Consider the following 17,749-nt stretch of genomic DNA (forward strand, 5'->3'; position numbering starts at 1 on the left):
GCTTCCCTGTCTGGTGAATGTTGAGCTGAGCTCTGGATCCCCCTTGAGCTCAAGACCCCCCAGTTGCACATGTTGAGAACATTCCATGATAGCCCTTTGAACATTCCCGTCCTCCCAGAAAAATGACTTCATGAAAAGATTATATGTAAATAATGCCTATATAATGACTAAAAATGCATTTATGCATTCATTCACAACCATTTATGAATGTGAATGCCTATATGTATATTTAAATGTGGCTAAATAACAGCCTCCCTAAAGGATCATTATAAGGCTCTATAAAGGTTAAACAAAGTAGTGTACAAGTTCAGCAAATGACTACATGAATGACTGGAAAAAGTTCCATAAACTATAGTTTGCTTCCTCTCTGTCCCTTTTGCCCTATGTGAGGTTTGTGTTTTGAAAATATATTTGCAGGACGATAAGACAAAGTTGAGGATAGAAGAGATGGGTTATGCAGAACCAGGGAAACAGGATGGTGCAGATTGGTCCTCAGTGGCACAAAGAGGGAGGATATCCATCATGTCCTCCAGAATATTTAGGAGGTGGAATGGTTTGGAGCCTGGTGGAACATGGAAGGTGATATGGACGAGGCACAGGGAGCCTTCTTTGATGATTCCCAATTTTCTCATTTGGGAAACTCAAGACATTTATTTTGAGCAGTAACTCCAGCTCTGGCCTGTAATATGTTGTAATATGCTAGGGTGTTTCTAATTATCTTGCAGTGTGTGCAGAATTCTAAAGTGATTCCAAAATAAAATTAATGCTAATCTACTCCAGATCTCTGTCTTGGTTAAAGGAACCCAGAATACCCAGTCACCCAGACTCCATGCCTAACATTTGCTTTTGGCTCCTTCTCCTGTTTCATTCCACACACCAGTGATTCATTTAGGCCAGGTTCATTTCCACTATCAAAATATTTCTTCCATGTCTTGTATCTTTGCTCTCTGACCATAACTTTTGAATTGTAGACATTATTACTTCTTACTAAAATAGTGAGGCCTTCCCTGAACCATGTTTAAAATGACTACTTCTCCCTGAGGATTCCTTTCCTCATTCCCTACTTTACTTTCCTACATAGGATGTTTCAGCCTTTAATATGTAATATTAATTAATGTGTAATAAATTAGTGCGCAATATACCATATGGAACTTTTTTGGTTTTGCTTTCCTATCAATCCCACTAGAATGTAAGCTCCTTGTGAAGTGTTTTTGTTTTGTTCACTGCATATTCCCAGTAACTAGAACAAGGTCTGGTACAGAGGAGGTACTGAATAAATGTATGATGAATGAATTAATACATGAAAGAATGAATAAAGAATGTTTTATTTACTTCCCAGAATTCTTTTAAGGATTAAGTGAAATCCCACATGTAAGAAGTGCAGCATAGTGCAGACAAGACATTGAATACCACAGTCTTCACGTTTGGTGACTATATTCAAACCCTTTAGACACTTGAGATTTGTCTCAGACAAGATCCAGTTTCCCCAGGAAGTTTCCCTGATTGGCTGATTTTTCCATTTTTTCCTGAATTTCTACCACTCTTTGAGTCTGTCCTCTTATAATTTAATAAGGAATTAATGCTGTGTTGATTGTATTACTCTTATCTCATGGGCATTTTGTTTCAGGTTAGACAGCAGAATCACCATACTTGCAAAATACAAAACAAATACTAGTTGAACAATATTTGTAGATTGATTATGATATATATGACAGTGTCAGGCAGAATAGCTCGAGTTTATTGAGCTGCAACAATAGCTTGTCATGTTATCATATAAGCAGTAACAATAATAGCTATTGTGCTCTTTACTACATTATTACAATTAACCCTCAGAACGGCTCAGTGAAATGTTTTTATTGTCTTCATTTTGCAGGTTTAAAAAAAATTGAAGCCTGATTATATGAAGTAACTTGCCCATGTTCACAAAGCTAGTAACTGAGAGATCCAGGATTATGATCCAGACCAGTTTGACCCCAAAGCCCATGCACTTAACCCCATACAATAATGATGTTTCATTTACCACAAAGAGTGAAAGAGTGAAAATGAACAAGAATGGATCAGATTAAGTAATCATCATGACAGGAAAAAGAAAAAATATATATAGTGATGATTTACTCATATCATCTTGGTAGGAGAGAATAGAATTACAAGAATTATACATGTGGAAGTCACTCATGTAAAAACAGAACGTCTGAAAGCAGAGTAACGTTAAATTGTATAAGCACCTCAGAAAATTTGACAATTTCTGTCCTAGATGCTTGCTCATTCATTAATCTGATCCTTCACTGTGACAGTGGGAACACAGCGGTGAGCAAAAAAGAACATCTCTGCATTTGTGGAACTTGGAAGAGACACATCAATCAAAGTATTACTTTAAATGATGTTTAATTTCATACTAAGTGCTCTGATAAAAAGAATCACAGCTCCATGTGAGCAAAAAGCAAACAAACAAAAACAAAAACCATCCTAGCTAGGAGTTCAAGAAAGGCATCCATGAGGAAGTGAAGCTGAGATGAGATATCACGGCTGCGTTAGATATGGCATCCAAAGACAGTGAAGGTGAGGAGTATCCAAACAGCAGGAAGTAAAAGCTAACAGAAAGTGTTTTGAAAACAGAGAAGGAAGGCTGCAAAAGTGGGCCTGGGCCAGAGTTTACACATTAAGAAATGTGGAAAGCCAAGCCATGAATGGCGTTAAGTGGGTAACACAATCCAGTTTGCATTTGGAAAGATCATTCTCACATTATGGTGGAAATAGAGGGGCCAAGATTAGATTTAGAGAGAGAGTTTATAAAGCTGTGTACGTATCCAGGCAACAGGTGGTAGTTGCTTAGTTTTTGGAGTTGGTGGAGGAGATAAAACGAAGAAAATATAAGAAATCAAGATACTTAGATATCAAGATATTTAGAAAGTAACGTTGAGCAGATTCAGTAACTGGTCATGTGTAAGAGGTGTAAAGGGTTAATTCAAGTTTTTAGCCTTGTGCAGCTGCATTGGGGTGGAGGTGGGTGTTGAGGGGTGGGGTGGCATGTTGCCTTTCCTTGAAAGTGTCCAGAGAAAAGATCAAGTTTGGAGTGGGTGCTGGAGGGGGCAGATCTTGAGTTTAGTTTTGAGTAGTTGTTGAATTGTCATACCTTTGCCAGACAAAGAAATGAAGTTAATTTAGTGATCTATTGCAACCTTTTCACTTTCAAACTGATAAAACTGAGACCCAGAGAACTGTCTGAGAATGTATAGACTCAGGCATGCTCAAGATCAAAAACCAGGTCCCTCACTTTTTCTTATCACCATTTTTACAAACAGGACATCTGTTCCATGCTTGTAAATGTTAGCAGACAAGACTTATTAAATATTGGAGTCTAACTCTACAGAGGATTAGGTAATTTATTTCCCGATAATTAAAATACTAAGAATAAGAAGAATAATCATGATGCTAGTAGATACAATTTGATAAGTATCTGCTATGGGTTAGTCACTTAAGTATTTCATATGCAAATTCTTATCTGCTTCAGTGGAATTACCTTGATCCTTAATTAAGGCAAAGAGATAACCAATACATCGTTTCAAAGAGTTTCCAAAACCTACATAATATAAAATAATTATCATTCCAGAAGCCCATATTGTCTCTAGATAAACTTTTATCACATGACAGCCATATATCTATGTACAGTTATTTCATTTTTAACAAATTTTACTTCAAAATAATTATTAGCAATGTTATTAATCTTCCCAATTTTCCAATAATTTCTAATACCAGTGAAAAGGGAAATATGTGTATATGTGTATGTATTTCATGGAATGGGTGTGAAACTGCTTATTTGTTTCATTGTTGTTATTGTTGGCTAAAATTCTTGACTGTATCCTTTGTATTTTAGAGCAGTGGTCAGTCAGCCAACTGCAGCCCACAGACCAAATTTGATCTGCTGTCTATCTTTGTAAACAAAGTTATTTTTGAATATTGACACTACCATTTGCTTATGAACTGTCAATGGCTATGTTTGCACCAAAAAGGCAGAGTTGAACAGTTGCAGCAAAGGTTGTAAGGCTGTAAAGCCAAAAATATTTACTATCTTCCTTTTACACGAAAAATTTGCTTACCTTATCTCTAGAGCAATCCATATCTGTTCGACCTTTTTGAGGTCATGAAGCTGGTAATATCATGAGGTAGTAGTTTTATCAAGTACCCATCTCTAAGCCTTTACTGTCCCTTACTTTAAAGATCTTTAAAGTGGCAACTGCAAAGTTGACGTATCAAATTATCAGGCTTTGATCTATGTTTCTAATCTGTAGTTCTTCTGGGAAGTGGAAGGATAAGAAGTCTATAACAATTTGCAAAGAAGTATTTTTCTGACATAAAGTCTCAGTACATGTTATTATTTTATGGATTTGTAAATTTTATTTAAAAACTGGAAAGCGACCAAGATCTAATTGATCTTTGAAGATATTCAGTAATGAATTCTACTAAAGAAAAGACTTTTCAGTGTAACATTTGTGAAAATATGAACTGTAAATGTATAATTATATATTAAGTAACTTTACAAAATGAATGTTAGGTTATAGCTGCAAGTAAGTCCTGTATTTTGATTTGTAATAGAATATGAAGCACAGAAAATAAAACTCAAGAATACCTTTCCCAAGATTACCTTGTTTATTGCATAAGCAAACAGTAGCAAATAATTTTCCAGGTATGTTTAATTCATTATTTCTTAAAGGTGATTCACCTGCATTAGAAGCTTCTTGAATGTATTTTTGAAGTGCCAACTCCTAGGCCCCATTCTTCATTTACTAAATCAGAATCTTTAGGGGAGGGCTTCAGAGTATGCATTTTTAACAATGCCAAAAATGTATTTTTATGCACATTAAGTATGAGAACCTCTGGTTTAGTTCAAATTCTGTCACCTGTGAGTTATAGTCCATTGAAATAAGGGTCAATTTTCTTTATGTAGAGGGTTTTCTATTTCAGTGGTGGCCCCAGGAAGCTACTGTTGGTATGCCAAGTATATATGGGACACAATAATAGACGACAAACTAGGTTAATTAAGGAATGCTGCTAAATTAGAGAGTGCCAATTGTAAAAGGTTTATTATGAATATAATGATACTGAAGCAATGAAAAATAATTAGTATTTAAATTAAGTTGTAGGTTAACCATATTAGGAAAAGGATAGCTTGCTATGAATTTTTATAAGGTTATGGTGTTATGATCGATTTGAGCATTGACTATACTTTAATGAAAATTTTGGAATAGTAAAATTGTCATAATTGAGTGAGCTACATATAACTGTGAGTTTTCTTAAACATATCTGCATTGGAGCAGCTATTAAAATTTATACAATAAACTTTACAATAAATGTATACAATAAATCTGGTTATAAATTAATATACATGTAACATTTAAGTAATTTTAATACTTTCTTACATGTTTAGATTTATTAAGCTCCTCAAAAGGGTGAAAGTCACAGTGAGCACAGTTTGCTTTAACTGTAATTGTTTTCTGAAATTTTAGGTTGTGTGCGTGGTAAATAATTTCAAAGGAAGACAAGCAGAAAATGAGCATATACACATGGATAATCTGGCACAGATGCCAACAATCAGCATTCCTCGAGTAGAAAGTCCTTTGGAAAAGGTAACATCTGTACAGGTGATTCACAATTTAAATTCGAAATTATAGTATCTAGAGCAAATGAATCATTATTCCTGTATGTATATCTGGAGCATGTCCACACAGTTTATGTTGATTTACTTAGCCTCAGAGTGTAATGTGATATTTCGCAAGAATTTAGCCACTAAAGAGATAATAATAGAAAAATATATATCACATTTAAAAAATCTGTTTGTAGGCTGGTCACAGTGGCTCACACCTGGCCTGTAATCAATCCCAGCTCTTTGGGAGGCCAAGGCGGACAGATCACTTGAGACCAGGAGTTCAAGACCAGCCTGGCCAACATGGAGAAACCTCGTCTCTACCAAAAAAATACAAAAATTAGCTGGGCGTGGTGGCATGCACCTGTAGTCCCAGCTACTTGGGAGGCTGAGGCACCAGAATCACTTGAACCTGGGAAGCAAAGGTTGCAATGAGCCAAGATCATGCCACTGCAGTCCAGCTTAGGCAACAGAGTGAGACTCCGTATCAAAAAATAAAATATCTGTTTGTCTTCCTCATGCTAAAAGGTGAGGAGTACCTGTATGTGAAATCCATTTAGTACTTTGCCATAGTTTCTAAATAAGGAACATTGTGTACTGGTCTCACACATAGGAAAAATAAAAAAGTTTTACTTGAGGATATATTGCCTTTTTTACAAAATATATTCCATGTCTTCCATGTTCCATTTATATGAGAAAGTGCTCAGCACAATGCCTGGCACACATTCACAGTTCAATAAAGATTTGTTGAATCTCAGTGCACAAAGGTCTGACATCAGGAAAACACCAGTCATGCTCTTCTAATGAGGGAGATTCTGAGACTCCATTGGGCTGAATGCAGCCAGAGAGTAGCACTTGGCCTGGTCGGCCAAGGCCTCACTGGGCGTGGCAGTGAGCACAGAAACCAGGTATTTGACAAAAACTTTTCTCGAGACTTTTGGAAGAACCACATAGGATAATATTTCCTAAATGTTGGTGCAGTTATGTGCATTTGTAACTAGTTAAATGATTGCTCTGAGGTATACTAGTGGCTTCTCTTCAGTCCTGTTCACTTCCACATTTGGTCAGTATCTTAGCTGAAGAGTCAGTTACACACTAATCAGGTGTTCAGATTGTGTGTATCTGTGAAAGATAATTAACATATTCAACGAAAGAATAAAAATTTTTCAGTGACTGCAATGAGATGCAATTCATAATTAACTAGAAATAAAGGAAACATTTTGTATTTAGATTTTTTAAAAACTTCATGTGTAAAGTAGGGTACATCTAGGTTAATTGCACAAATGAAAAAGGCTTGGGGTGTAATAGGCACCAAGTCAACATGTGTCAACAGCGTGATCAGACTGCCAAAAGAGTTAAATGGTCTTAAGGCCCTCTTGGGGAAAATGATACCCTGAATGAGGGAGTTGATGGTGTGCACTGCTAGGCTCTGGTCAGACCAACTTTGAATATTGTGTACTGATCTTGACAACACAGTTTTAAAGTGGGCCTTGATAAAATAGTTGATACTCAATAAATACTTGTTAAATGAGTGAATGAATTTCTTTGGGGTGTACTCAACATGGATTATGAGGGACTGTTGGAGGAACAAAAAACAGTGCTTGAAGAAAACTCATGAAAGAAGCAATAGTTTCCCGTAAGAATCTGAAGGACTCTTGTATGACAGAGGGGTGAGAGTTGTTCCGGAGGGTGTCTGAGATCACAATTAGGACAAAGCAAAGAAAAGTGAGTGTAAGAAGATAAATAATGGCTAGAAAGAAGAAAAAACTCTGAAAATGAAATGGCTGCCTTAAGAGAGATAAAATTTCCTTTTACTATAGGAATTCCAGAATAGCTAAATAATTACTTGCCCATGATACTTTGGAGAGATTTCAAGCATTCAGGTAAGGATAGAAGTATTTAATAATAATAATATACTAACACTAATAATGACTACCATTTAATGATCATCAGTATGTGTCAAGTCCTGTGCTGATGGTTTATATAAATCCCACAAAATACTTCTATGCTCTACAGATACAATTTCAGTACTCACAGCAAGTTTTAAACATGATCCTCATTATAATGGTAAGAACTGCTAGTACTCAGTATTCCTTCTCCCCTTCTTGCTTTTAGTAATTGAATCCCCTAATTTTAGCTATATTCATGACTGCCCAGCTACAATCTGTATTTCCCAGCTTCCCTTGCAGTTAAGTGTAACCGTGAGACCAAGTTTAGACAAATGGAATGTGAGCAGAAGGAATAAGTTCAACCTCTGATTTATCTCTTTGAAGACTCTTGCCCCGGACATTCTCTACACTTTCTCACCAAATGAAAGAGATAATGGCTGGAGCAACCTCGGAAATCCCTTTGTAAGATAACCAATCTATCCTGCTAGCACCCAGCCTAGATGGTTCTGAGAAAGAAATGAACTACTTTCTCCTCTCAGCCATTGAATTGTTCTAATTTCTTTTCTATAGTGACTTAGCTGATATCCTATTACAGTGCATATTCCCATTTTACATTCAAGAAAACTGAACTTCCAACTGGTTAAGTAATTTGCAAAAGTCCCGATCGTTGATAAGCAGCTGAGAAAAATTATACAATGTAACGTTTTGAGACACATACCTATGTAAGAAAATGTGTTTAAAAGCTGAATATCTGTACAAAATTAGATCTTGTTTAACTTACTAAATAAAGATTAAAAACAGTAGAATTTAGCCCAGGGATAATGGTACATGCTTGTAATGCCAGCACTTTGGGAGGCTAAGGGGGAAGGATCCCTTAAGGTCAGGAATTCGAGACCACCCTGGGCTGTAACAATAGCGAGACTCCATTTCTACAAAAAAAATTAAAAATAAAAATTAGCCAGGTGTGGTGGCATGTGCCTGTAGTCCTAGAGACTAAGGAGACTGAGATAGGATAATTGCTTGAGCCCAGGAGTTCAAGGCTACAGTGAGCTATGATCATACCACTGTATCCAGCCTGGGCAACAGATGGAGACCCCATCTCTGACCCCATCTCTAAAAAATAAGGGTTGTGAAATATAGGAAGAGATCTTAGACATATTTTGAATCATATGGTCAGGGTAACTATTACAACCTTTTCATTTTGTATACGTCTGAAATTAACTTCAGTAATAATCACTGCCTTCTACTTTTTAACATTTATTTGCATGAGTGTTCTTTGGTAGCTTTCTAGCATTGCCAAATATTCATATATATCATTACATCATTATATCTATTAAATTATTTAAAAGGTTCTTGTCAATGTTATGCTAGTTCATTTTCATTTATAGGGAGCTTTGAAATATTTGATAGTAAAAGCAAAAATATTCTATTCATGTATAAATTGTTAGAGATGAGTATTCATTAATATATGTATTCATGTACATATTAGGTTAAGTGGCATGTTTCTTTTATTAATTTTTTGGTTCATAACAAATTTATGCGCTCTGTTTTCACTCCGGTAGCTAGGAAATAAAAATGGTTTGAATCTGATTCGGTTCTCCCCTTACTCACTATAGTACATTGGCACCATACCCTGCTGAGTTCCAGCTTTACTCTCTCATCTTTGTATTCCTGTTCCCAGGCAGAATGCTGTCTGCACAGTGCAAGTTCTGCCCCCTGCACTCAAAAAGAGCATGGGATGATCACAAGGCCAGATGCTGAGAGCACATCTCAGGCATGCCTTTGGAACCGTGCTGCTGAGAGGACATGTATTTGTGTTCATCAGGCAGAAAGGGAGGAAGGCTACCGCTTAAGGGAAGCCTACAATAGCTTTCTCTTTTTGTGTGTGATAAGGAGTATTTGGGGTATTGGGGTAAATACACAGCAGGTCTTCGAATTACATCATTTCATTCAATATCATTTCTTTCTAACACCGATGAGAAAAAGCAAACACACACACACACACACACACACACACACACACTCTCTAGCTAGGGCTGCTGTCTGGAGTTTGCACATTTTCCCCATGTCTGCATGGCTTTTCTACCCTGTTTTCCTCCCACTTCTCAAAGACTACCTATTAGGTGAAGTGGCATGCTTAAATGGTCCCAGTGTGGGTGAATGTGATGTGTGTGTTAGTGCACCTGCTGTGGGATGGCATCCTGTCCAGGGCTGGTTACTGCCTTTGCCCTGAGCTGCTATGCTAGGTTGTGGCCACATGCTACCCTGAACCAAAATAATTGAGCAGATAATTATCATCCTTGTTTCTATTAATCTTTCTTAAATGTATGTATGTATAATCACATTTATTCCAGTGTTTTATATTAGAACCATTTTGGTCTTTATTTAGAAGTTTGGTGATGTCTTTGTGACCAGAAATATGCCATAGAAACTTAATTTCTGCTTATATCAATTAGCCTATGGTCAAATTGGTTTCATTATACTTCATTCTACTTAAACTTGGTTTCCAAGAGCCTGTGAACGTCACTAAGCGAGTACTCACCTTATTGCATTAATCATGGCTCATATTGGTAAATAAGTAAATGCAAAATTCTTCCCAGTACTTTGATCTTAATAATTGATAGTTGGAGAGTGGCATTAGACCTTAAAGCTGGCCCTCTGAAAAAAGTAAGGGAGCCCAGTGTGAAAGTTTGGTCTGCAAGCATGACCAAGAGTTTTAGCATTATTATGCCAAGCTGTCATTTTCTGGTCGTCACTTTTGTATGGAGAAGGCAAAGGGTTTTGTTTAGAAGTTATGTACTTATATAACCTTTTATGTTCAAAGTACATGTTTGACAAACTATAAGCTGCAGTGTAATTATAGCATACAAGCATTCTTTATTTTTACGCCAGCAATTTATTCCTTAATTATAGGGAGTTTTTCATATAGCTAATTACCATAGTTTATGAGGAAAAGTCCTGATTTTTCTGAAAGCCAAGTATATCTGAACATTCATTACATTCGGTTTGTGAAAGTAATTAATCATCTGTGGAAACTGGCCCATTGTATCCTAATGTCCACTAAATATTCAGGTTACTAGTAACTTTTCTATCACTCTTTGTCACATTAAATCATGAAAAGCTTAAATATATATGAGTAGTGAATTATTAAATCAATGGGATCCAGTACATTGTAGTGTAGTGATTTTGCTCGTAGGTTCTGGAGGCAAACTAGCTGAGAATTTTGGATAATTTTGACCTTAGGCAACTCACTTAAATGCTTGGTGATTCAGTTTTCTCTTTCATAAATTGATCATTATATGAGTTCAATAAGTTAATGGTAAAGCACTTAAACAGTGTCTGGTACCAGTGAAACCCTTAATAATCATAACTATAATAATTATTATTATTTAACAGCTAAAATGGATGAGGTAAATCAAGACATGGAAAGTTTTCCAATATATATTGGAAAGTTTTTTTAAAAAGACTTTATATGTATATTAAATGTACATATAATAAGATCAATTATGCGAAATACCATTTATTTATCTTTAGTAGTATAGAAAGGGACATGTGGATGAGAGAGAGAGAGAAAAAGAAAGAAAGAAAGAAAAAAAAAGAAAGAATGGAAGGAAGGAAGGGAGGGAGGGAGGGAGGGAGAGAAACAGACACCAGTCAGAGCAATGCTTAAACTGAAGGAGGCAACTGAGGTTAGTGGACCATGACCTTATCCACATTTCTGACCCTTCCTTCCTTCCTTCCTTCCTTCCTTCCTTCCTTCCTTCCTTCCTTCCTTCCTTCCTTCCTTGGAATTAAAATCTTAATAGCTGTGTCACCAAGAGTGAAAACTAGATAAAGTAAAATTCTTTTGGCATTTTGACTAGATATGGTACAAATAAACCCAGTTTTAGGAAATCCCACAAAGGACAATGCCATTTTTCCTTTGCTCTTTAAGAAATACAGTGCCGTACGAGTAGCTAAAATTCTATGCAGCCCCAATAATATCCCAAAATTCCAAAGACTGGGAGTGAGAGTGAGGAACAATCTCTAACAAAGTAAGGAGTTCGTTTCATTTGGAGAACATCTCAACACCTTGGATCAACACCGTGTTGAGACAGAGTTAGCAAATAAGCAAATGCCCAAAGAAAGCTCTGAGACAAGAAGCTGTCCTCAGATTAGGCTTCTCACTATTAGGGGTTCATGCCAGATGAAGGAAAGCTTTTGTGAACTGGATGGGTACCCCACACCTGGATGAGGAGTTCCCTTTGTTCAGAACCAAAACCTACCTGCAAGGATTGCACATACTCCTGGAATAGAAGTTCGACTGAACTGATCGGTAGTCTTCCTGGTTTCAACAAACATAATGAATGAAATTGTGTAGAAACAAAGTGACCTTCCTGAAAATGCTCATGGTCTTAGCTTCTTCTCACAATCCTCTCAGACTGATGATATAAAACTACATCCTCCAGCTTTTCTGCTCATGATCTAAGTGAAGGATTCCCTAGCAATTCATGGTTATCATTAAGAGACAACTGATGAATCCTTTCCCACTCATTTTAGGAAAATGAACTGAGCTAAATCTGTCCTATTTCAAGCATGAATAATCAGGACAAGAACTTAAATCCTTTCAAATGACACAGAAGAGAGAGAAAGAGATATTTTAATAGAGCATGGGGTTTTTTTGGGGGGGGGGTTGTTTGTTTTTAAGAAACGAACAAACAAACAAACCTGCTCTCTGAGGAGGTTCCAGTGCTTCCTTACTGGACTGACTGCTGATATGTTCAGATAGACAAAAGGTCCTCAGAAAAACTCCCCCAGGGTAATTTAAAACACTGTACTTCCTTAGGGCTCGCACGACCTTTCTGAAAGTATTTGGTTTATTTTTCTCTGCCAAATTGTGCATTTGGCACATTTTTTTTTTTTTTTTTTTTTTAAGAAACAAACAAAAAAAAGATTACAAGAAATTTGGCTGGGCGCCGTGGCTCACACCTGTAATCCCAGCACTTTGGGAGGCCAAGTGGACCTCACCTGAGGTCAGGAGTTCGAGACCAGCCTGGCCAACATGGTGAGACCTCGCCTCTACTAAAAATACAACAATTATCTGGGCCTGGTGGCATGTGCCTGTAGTCCCAGCTACTTGGGAAGCTGAGGCAGGAGAATCGCTTGAAACCGGGAGGCGGAGGTTACAGCGAACCAAGATCATGGCACTGCACTCCAGCCTGGGCAACAGAGTGAGACTTCATTAAAAAAAAAAAAAAATATATATATATATATAAATATAGTTAAATTTATTGTAGATACCATCTTCTTCCCAGTCAAGGAAATTAAAGGAAACTTGTGAAATGAATGTCGATGAAAGATAGCTGACACAATCAGGAATGTAATATAAGAAAACAAATGATGCCATGGTGGGATTAAAACTATACGAGAAACCATAAAGAACAAAGTTCACGCTGGAAAAAGTTGTTGGTTATATTATTTTATAATTTAAAAAATGAGAATTAAATTGATATCTGAGAAAAGATCATAGATGTGGAGGACATACCACAGAAACCTAACATGTGAATCATTGTATCTGAAGAAGATGACAAATGGGGCAATATTTAGAAATACACTTTAAAGGAACTTTTCTTCCAAATAAATACTTGAATCTTTAAGCTGGAAGGGTTAAACAGATAAAAAAATAACTATTGAAATATGTATTGGAATTAGACGTTTCTCAGTGAAATTTTTGATTTTCAGCACTCAAGAAAGAACCCTATACGTTCTGTGATAGGTAGTAGTCTTGTTCCCAGTTATTAGCTATTTCCTTCCTTAGGCAGAGTGTTCTTCCTACTCCAGTTGCTTTGGACTTGGTCAATAACATGTGAATAGACCTGATATAAACTTCATTAATCAGAAACATGTAGAGCTATCATGAGTTTCTGCCAGTATTCTTTCCCCTGCCTTCTTGCAGGAAAAGATCATTTTCCAGACAAGTACTGCTGCCTCAGCCTGGGCTGTAAAATGGAAGGACGGGAGAAGCCAGCCTGCCCCCAACCTGTGGCCTAGAGCAGATTAAGAACCTGACCAACAACATGTAGTATGAGGATGAAATAAGTATTATTGTTGGAAGTCACTGAGCCTTTGGGGTTGTTATACTATATATATGTTTTTATATATACAATATATATATGCACACACTAGGTAATACTATATACCTAGTGTGTGTGTATATATATAATATAATAATATATATAATATTATATATACACACACTGCATATAGCCACACACTGTGTATATACTAGTTATATAGCATAACCTAGTGAAAACTAATACAATCACAAAGACAGAAAGAGTTGTTGACCTATCCAAGGCTGACAGCATGCTGGTCCCAGACTTGTGTCTGCATAACATTAGATGCAACATCTATCCTACTCTATCTTTTCTAGATGTAGTAATGTCTTCAGAATTTTCAAGGAATTAGTTCATGACGTAATCCTATTTCTACCCAAAAGGTCATTTAAGTATTAAAACAACCATAAATATCAGCTATGCAAGAATTCAGGAATTAAACTACTCACAAAAAGGTACAGAAAATGTTTAGCAATTAACTGAGTAATACACCAGTAACTAGAGATCAAATTAGGATATGAATGAATTGGCAGAAAGAATAGAAACCATTTCAATATAAAACTAATTAGTAAAATTAAAACTAATTAGTAAAATAAATTAACAGAAACTGTACAAAACTATAAAATTTAAGTAGAAGATATATAAGAAAAGAAAATTATCTAAGATGCCAAAATGAGACGAATTCTAGATAATACCAGCAAAAATGTAAAAATATAAAATTCTCCAGATTTCATAAAGGTGGGACTCATTATCAGTGCTTCATTCTTGGCATTGGTAACTAGAAAAAATGTTCAAGCATTTTAAAAAATAAGTTACCAAGAGTAGTTTAAAATGATTTACAAAAGGCCAATTACAAAGTATAAAATATAAACAACACACATGTCAAAAAGTTGATGTCTATAATATAGAAAACATCCTGATTGGTAAAGTTCATGAATAGGCAAATCATTAGAGAGCAAATACAATTAGGAAATAAATACATGGAAAAGTGTTCTGTGTGACCTTGGATGACGGTTATGAAGGATGTTTTATACAACATTAAGAAGTTGATTTTTATGCTGTAAGCAATTGGGTACCTTCCAAAAAGGACTTTAAGGAAGGAAAGGGCTTGTTCAGAGAGGAGAATAAGAGAGCAATATGAAACAACAAAAGAATCTGAAAGGCTATCGTAAGAATCCAGTTGAATGCTGCAGATGATGCTTACTAGATCTCAGTAAAACCAAGCCATGTTATGCCATTGTGACTGACCAGATGTCATTTGGCAAAGTCTGCTGTAAGGTGCTGATTTAGAGGACTTATCTCACCTCATGATTTACAGTAGAAAAGGGCTCCCAGCCAGAGTGTCACTAAGAAAACCATCCCTCTCCCCTACCCATAGTGTTTGCTGATCCTTCATCTATGGCCTTTCCCTGTTCTTCCTTCACAGCTTCCTGTCCTTTATAATTAATGGGTAAGGTGTGCACTGGCATTCCTTCCAGACAATCCTCATAGGACAGACTGCAGTCACCCCAGCAGCAAACCACTGAGCTCTGTAGTCCTCTCTCTCCTGCCTGTGCTTATTCTCACTCCAAGGACCAATGCTGAGTCTATGAGACTGGCAGAGGTCAGCACAGGGAGATAATGTATGAATTATGCATTTTAACTGATGCCATATAGAAAATCTAGAAAAAAAGGCTTTATCTGGTAAAGGAACAAAAATACTTAAAAATAAATACAAGGATGAATAGGATTTGATAGTAAATGGGATATTTCCAGTAGATCTAAGGGAAATTAATATCCGTATAGTTTTATTAAGGCAGGTACGACAGGCCACAGTAACCACTCCTGGCTAATTTGAAAATGCTTTTTGAGGAAATGATTTTTTCCATCTAAACCCAGGCACTATTTTTTCTTAGGTTGATGTGCTCTTAATCAATTGAACCAAAGGGAATTGTCTCTTGCCAAAAAGAAAGGGAAAGTCGTGATAGAAATAGTTTACAAGATTCAGTTTTATACCTAGGATAAGGGGTTTTTCCCCAACCTACACTACCCAGTGAAGCTCATCATGAAAAATCTCACCCCTCTTAACAGAAACATCAGCTGAATGACAGTGATAAGAAGTGATAATAGCTCCAAAAATTTAGAAATATTATAATGAGTATATACTATTACAGATGAAAATTGCCACGTTTAATTCCTATGGCAACTGCAAAAAAAAAAAAAAATTACATCAATAGGAATGTTCTGAAAGAGCTCCTAGTGACCCAAGGAATTGAACTTTACATTGATTGACTCTTTTGCAGATTTTATAAGATTACAGTGGTCATGGTGAAACGTGAAGTGGAATTTAGTCAGAGTGATGGGCGGACAGAGAGCTTGGATTTTGGAGCTAGGTTTGAAGCCTGGTGCAGCTGCATAATATTGAAGTGGAGTTAGACAAATCACTCCTCTCCGTATCTGAAGAACTGATGCAATGTTGGTTTCCCTGTAGGATAATTGTTGGAATTAACACATCACAGATAAACTTCTTGGCACATAGGTGCTTCACACAAGTTAGTTCCCTCCCGCAACAATAATTTCTTTAATGAGATTTTTTTTTAAAATTTCACACTAGGATACTCCCATACAAAGACTTCATGGATTTAAAAGTTTATACAGATTGTCTATTTCATACATTGCACATATGCAGGAAATATTGTAGTATAAAATGTTGCATATATTAGTGTCATAGCAATAGCAAAACAATCCTGTGGTTTCTTGCCAAGACAAATATGATTATACATTACTGTGTTTCCTGTGATAAATTCCTTTGAGGTTTCAGAATGCTGTGCGTGAGTAACTCTGGCAATCTATTTAAGATTCAGTTGATTTTCTATAATGCAAATCTTTGTTTTACAGAGCCGCTGAACTGTAATATAAATGTTATATAGGACCTTGTCAAAACAATCTTATTAGTGATTAGATATTGGAATAGTTAGTGGAACTAAATATATTCATATGTAGGCATTTTTCTTTAAGCTTTGAGCATTTATGAAAAATATTTGAAGTAAATCAATATTTACATGCTATAATGTGTTCTCATTTGTAAAATTTAATTTTGTTTAAAAAAAGGAAATTGAAAGTAGAAGCTTAAAAATTTCCAACAGGTATCAACATTTTAGGTTACAAATACTAGCATATTCTGTTATTATTTTACCATATGTCATTTTCCTATTTATACTCCAGTATACTCAGTATCTATTTTTCCATACTATTTATGAATTATTACGTGCTACATGAAGAATAAAAGACAGCTTTTCCCCTCAGTTATCTAACAGGCCTTTTATAAAAGCATCTCTTATTAAATTGCTTTGGAATATAGACTAGAAACTTTCTCATCTGATTTATGTGAATAAATATAGAATTGATGACTGTATCTTTAAATTATATGATTCATTCAGTCATTAATTAAGGAGAGCATAATCAATGACAGATTTAAAAATCATTTCCAATGCACACATAATTAGTTACACATGGATGGGAACCTGATCCCAGTCGTTCATCTCCCTCTTTTTACAGGTCTGTTTCCTTATTGCGGACCATCCTGGAGACACTATGGAGGGCCTTCAAAATCAATCAGAGAATCACAGTTCTGTGAAAACATTTTGTTGAAAAAATATAGAATTGTATTTGACTAAAACTAGGTAAATAGGCAATGATTCAATTCACAGTTTTATGAAACAAGAAGTTTATTTTTCATAGTTTTGATTAAAGAAGTAATTAGTAAATAATTTGTATATATTTATGATCTGAAAATCTGAATAAGCCAAACAAAACATGAATAGGAAGTATCTATAGGGTTATCACAATAATCAGAGGAAACATTTTCTTAAAATAACCTTCAAGACCCAATGAACGTGTGTGTGGGTTTGTGTTGAATACAGAATTTCCCTGTATATTTTATTGCTTTTATTCACATAACAATGCATCATAGACATATAATTTCAGATCAATAAATATAACAGTCATATCAGGAATAATATTAAAAGCTAATCTTCAATTATAGCTTAATATGTGCTTGAAATTATGCAGAGAACTTCACATATAAAATATGTGAAGTCATTTGAGTGTGTCTTATTTCCATTTTATGGAGAAGGGGACATAGG

At 35.7% G+C, this 17,749-nt stretch overlaps 1 protein-coding gene across 2 annotated transcripts in view; it reads left to right on the top strand.

The window, feature by feature from the left end:
- Positions 1 to 17,749, top strand: part of PLPPR5 (phospholipid phosphatase related 5) — a 116,869-nt gene that overhangs the window by 87,431 nt on the left and 11,689 nt on the right. The window contains exon 5 of one of the 2 annotated variants that reach the window (XM_023231059.2): positions 5,505 to 5,639. In XM_023231059.2, coding sequence (XP_023086827.1) covers positions 5,505 to 5,639 — 135 coding nt within the window. The remainder of the gene's footprint in view (positions 1 to 5,504; positions 5,640 to 17,749) is intronic. The other variant, XM_023231060.3, reaches the window with a different exon arrangement.

This window comes from Piliocolobus tephrosceles, chromosome 1, assembly GCF_002776525.5.
Source record: "Piliocolobus tephrosceles isolate RC106 chromosome 1, ASM277652v3, whole genome shotgun sequence".
Taxonomy (NCBI): domain Eukaryota; kingdom Metazoa; phylum Chordata; class Mammalia; order Primates; family Cercopithecidae; genus Piliocolobus; species Piliocolobus tephrosceles.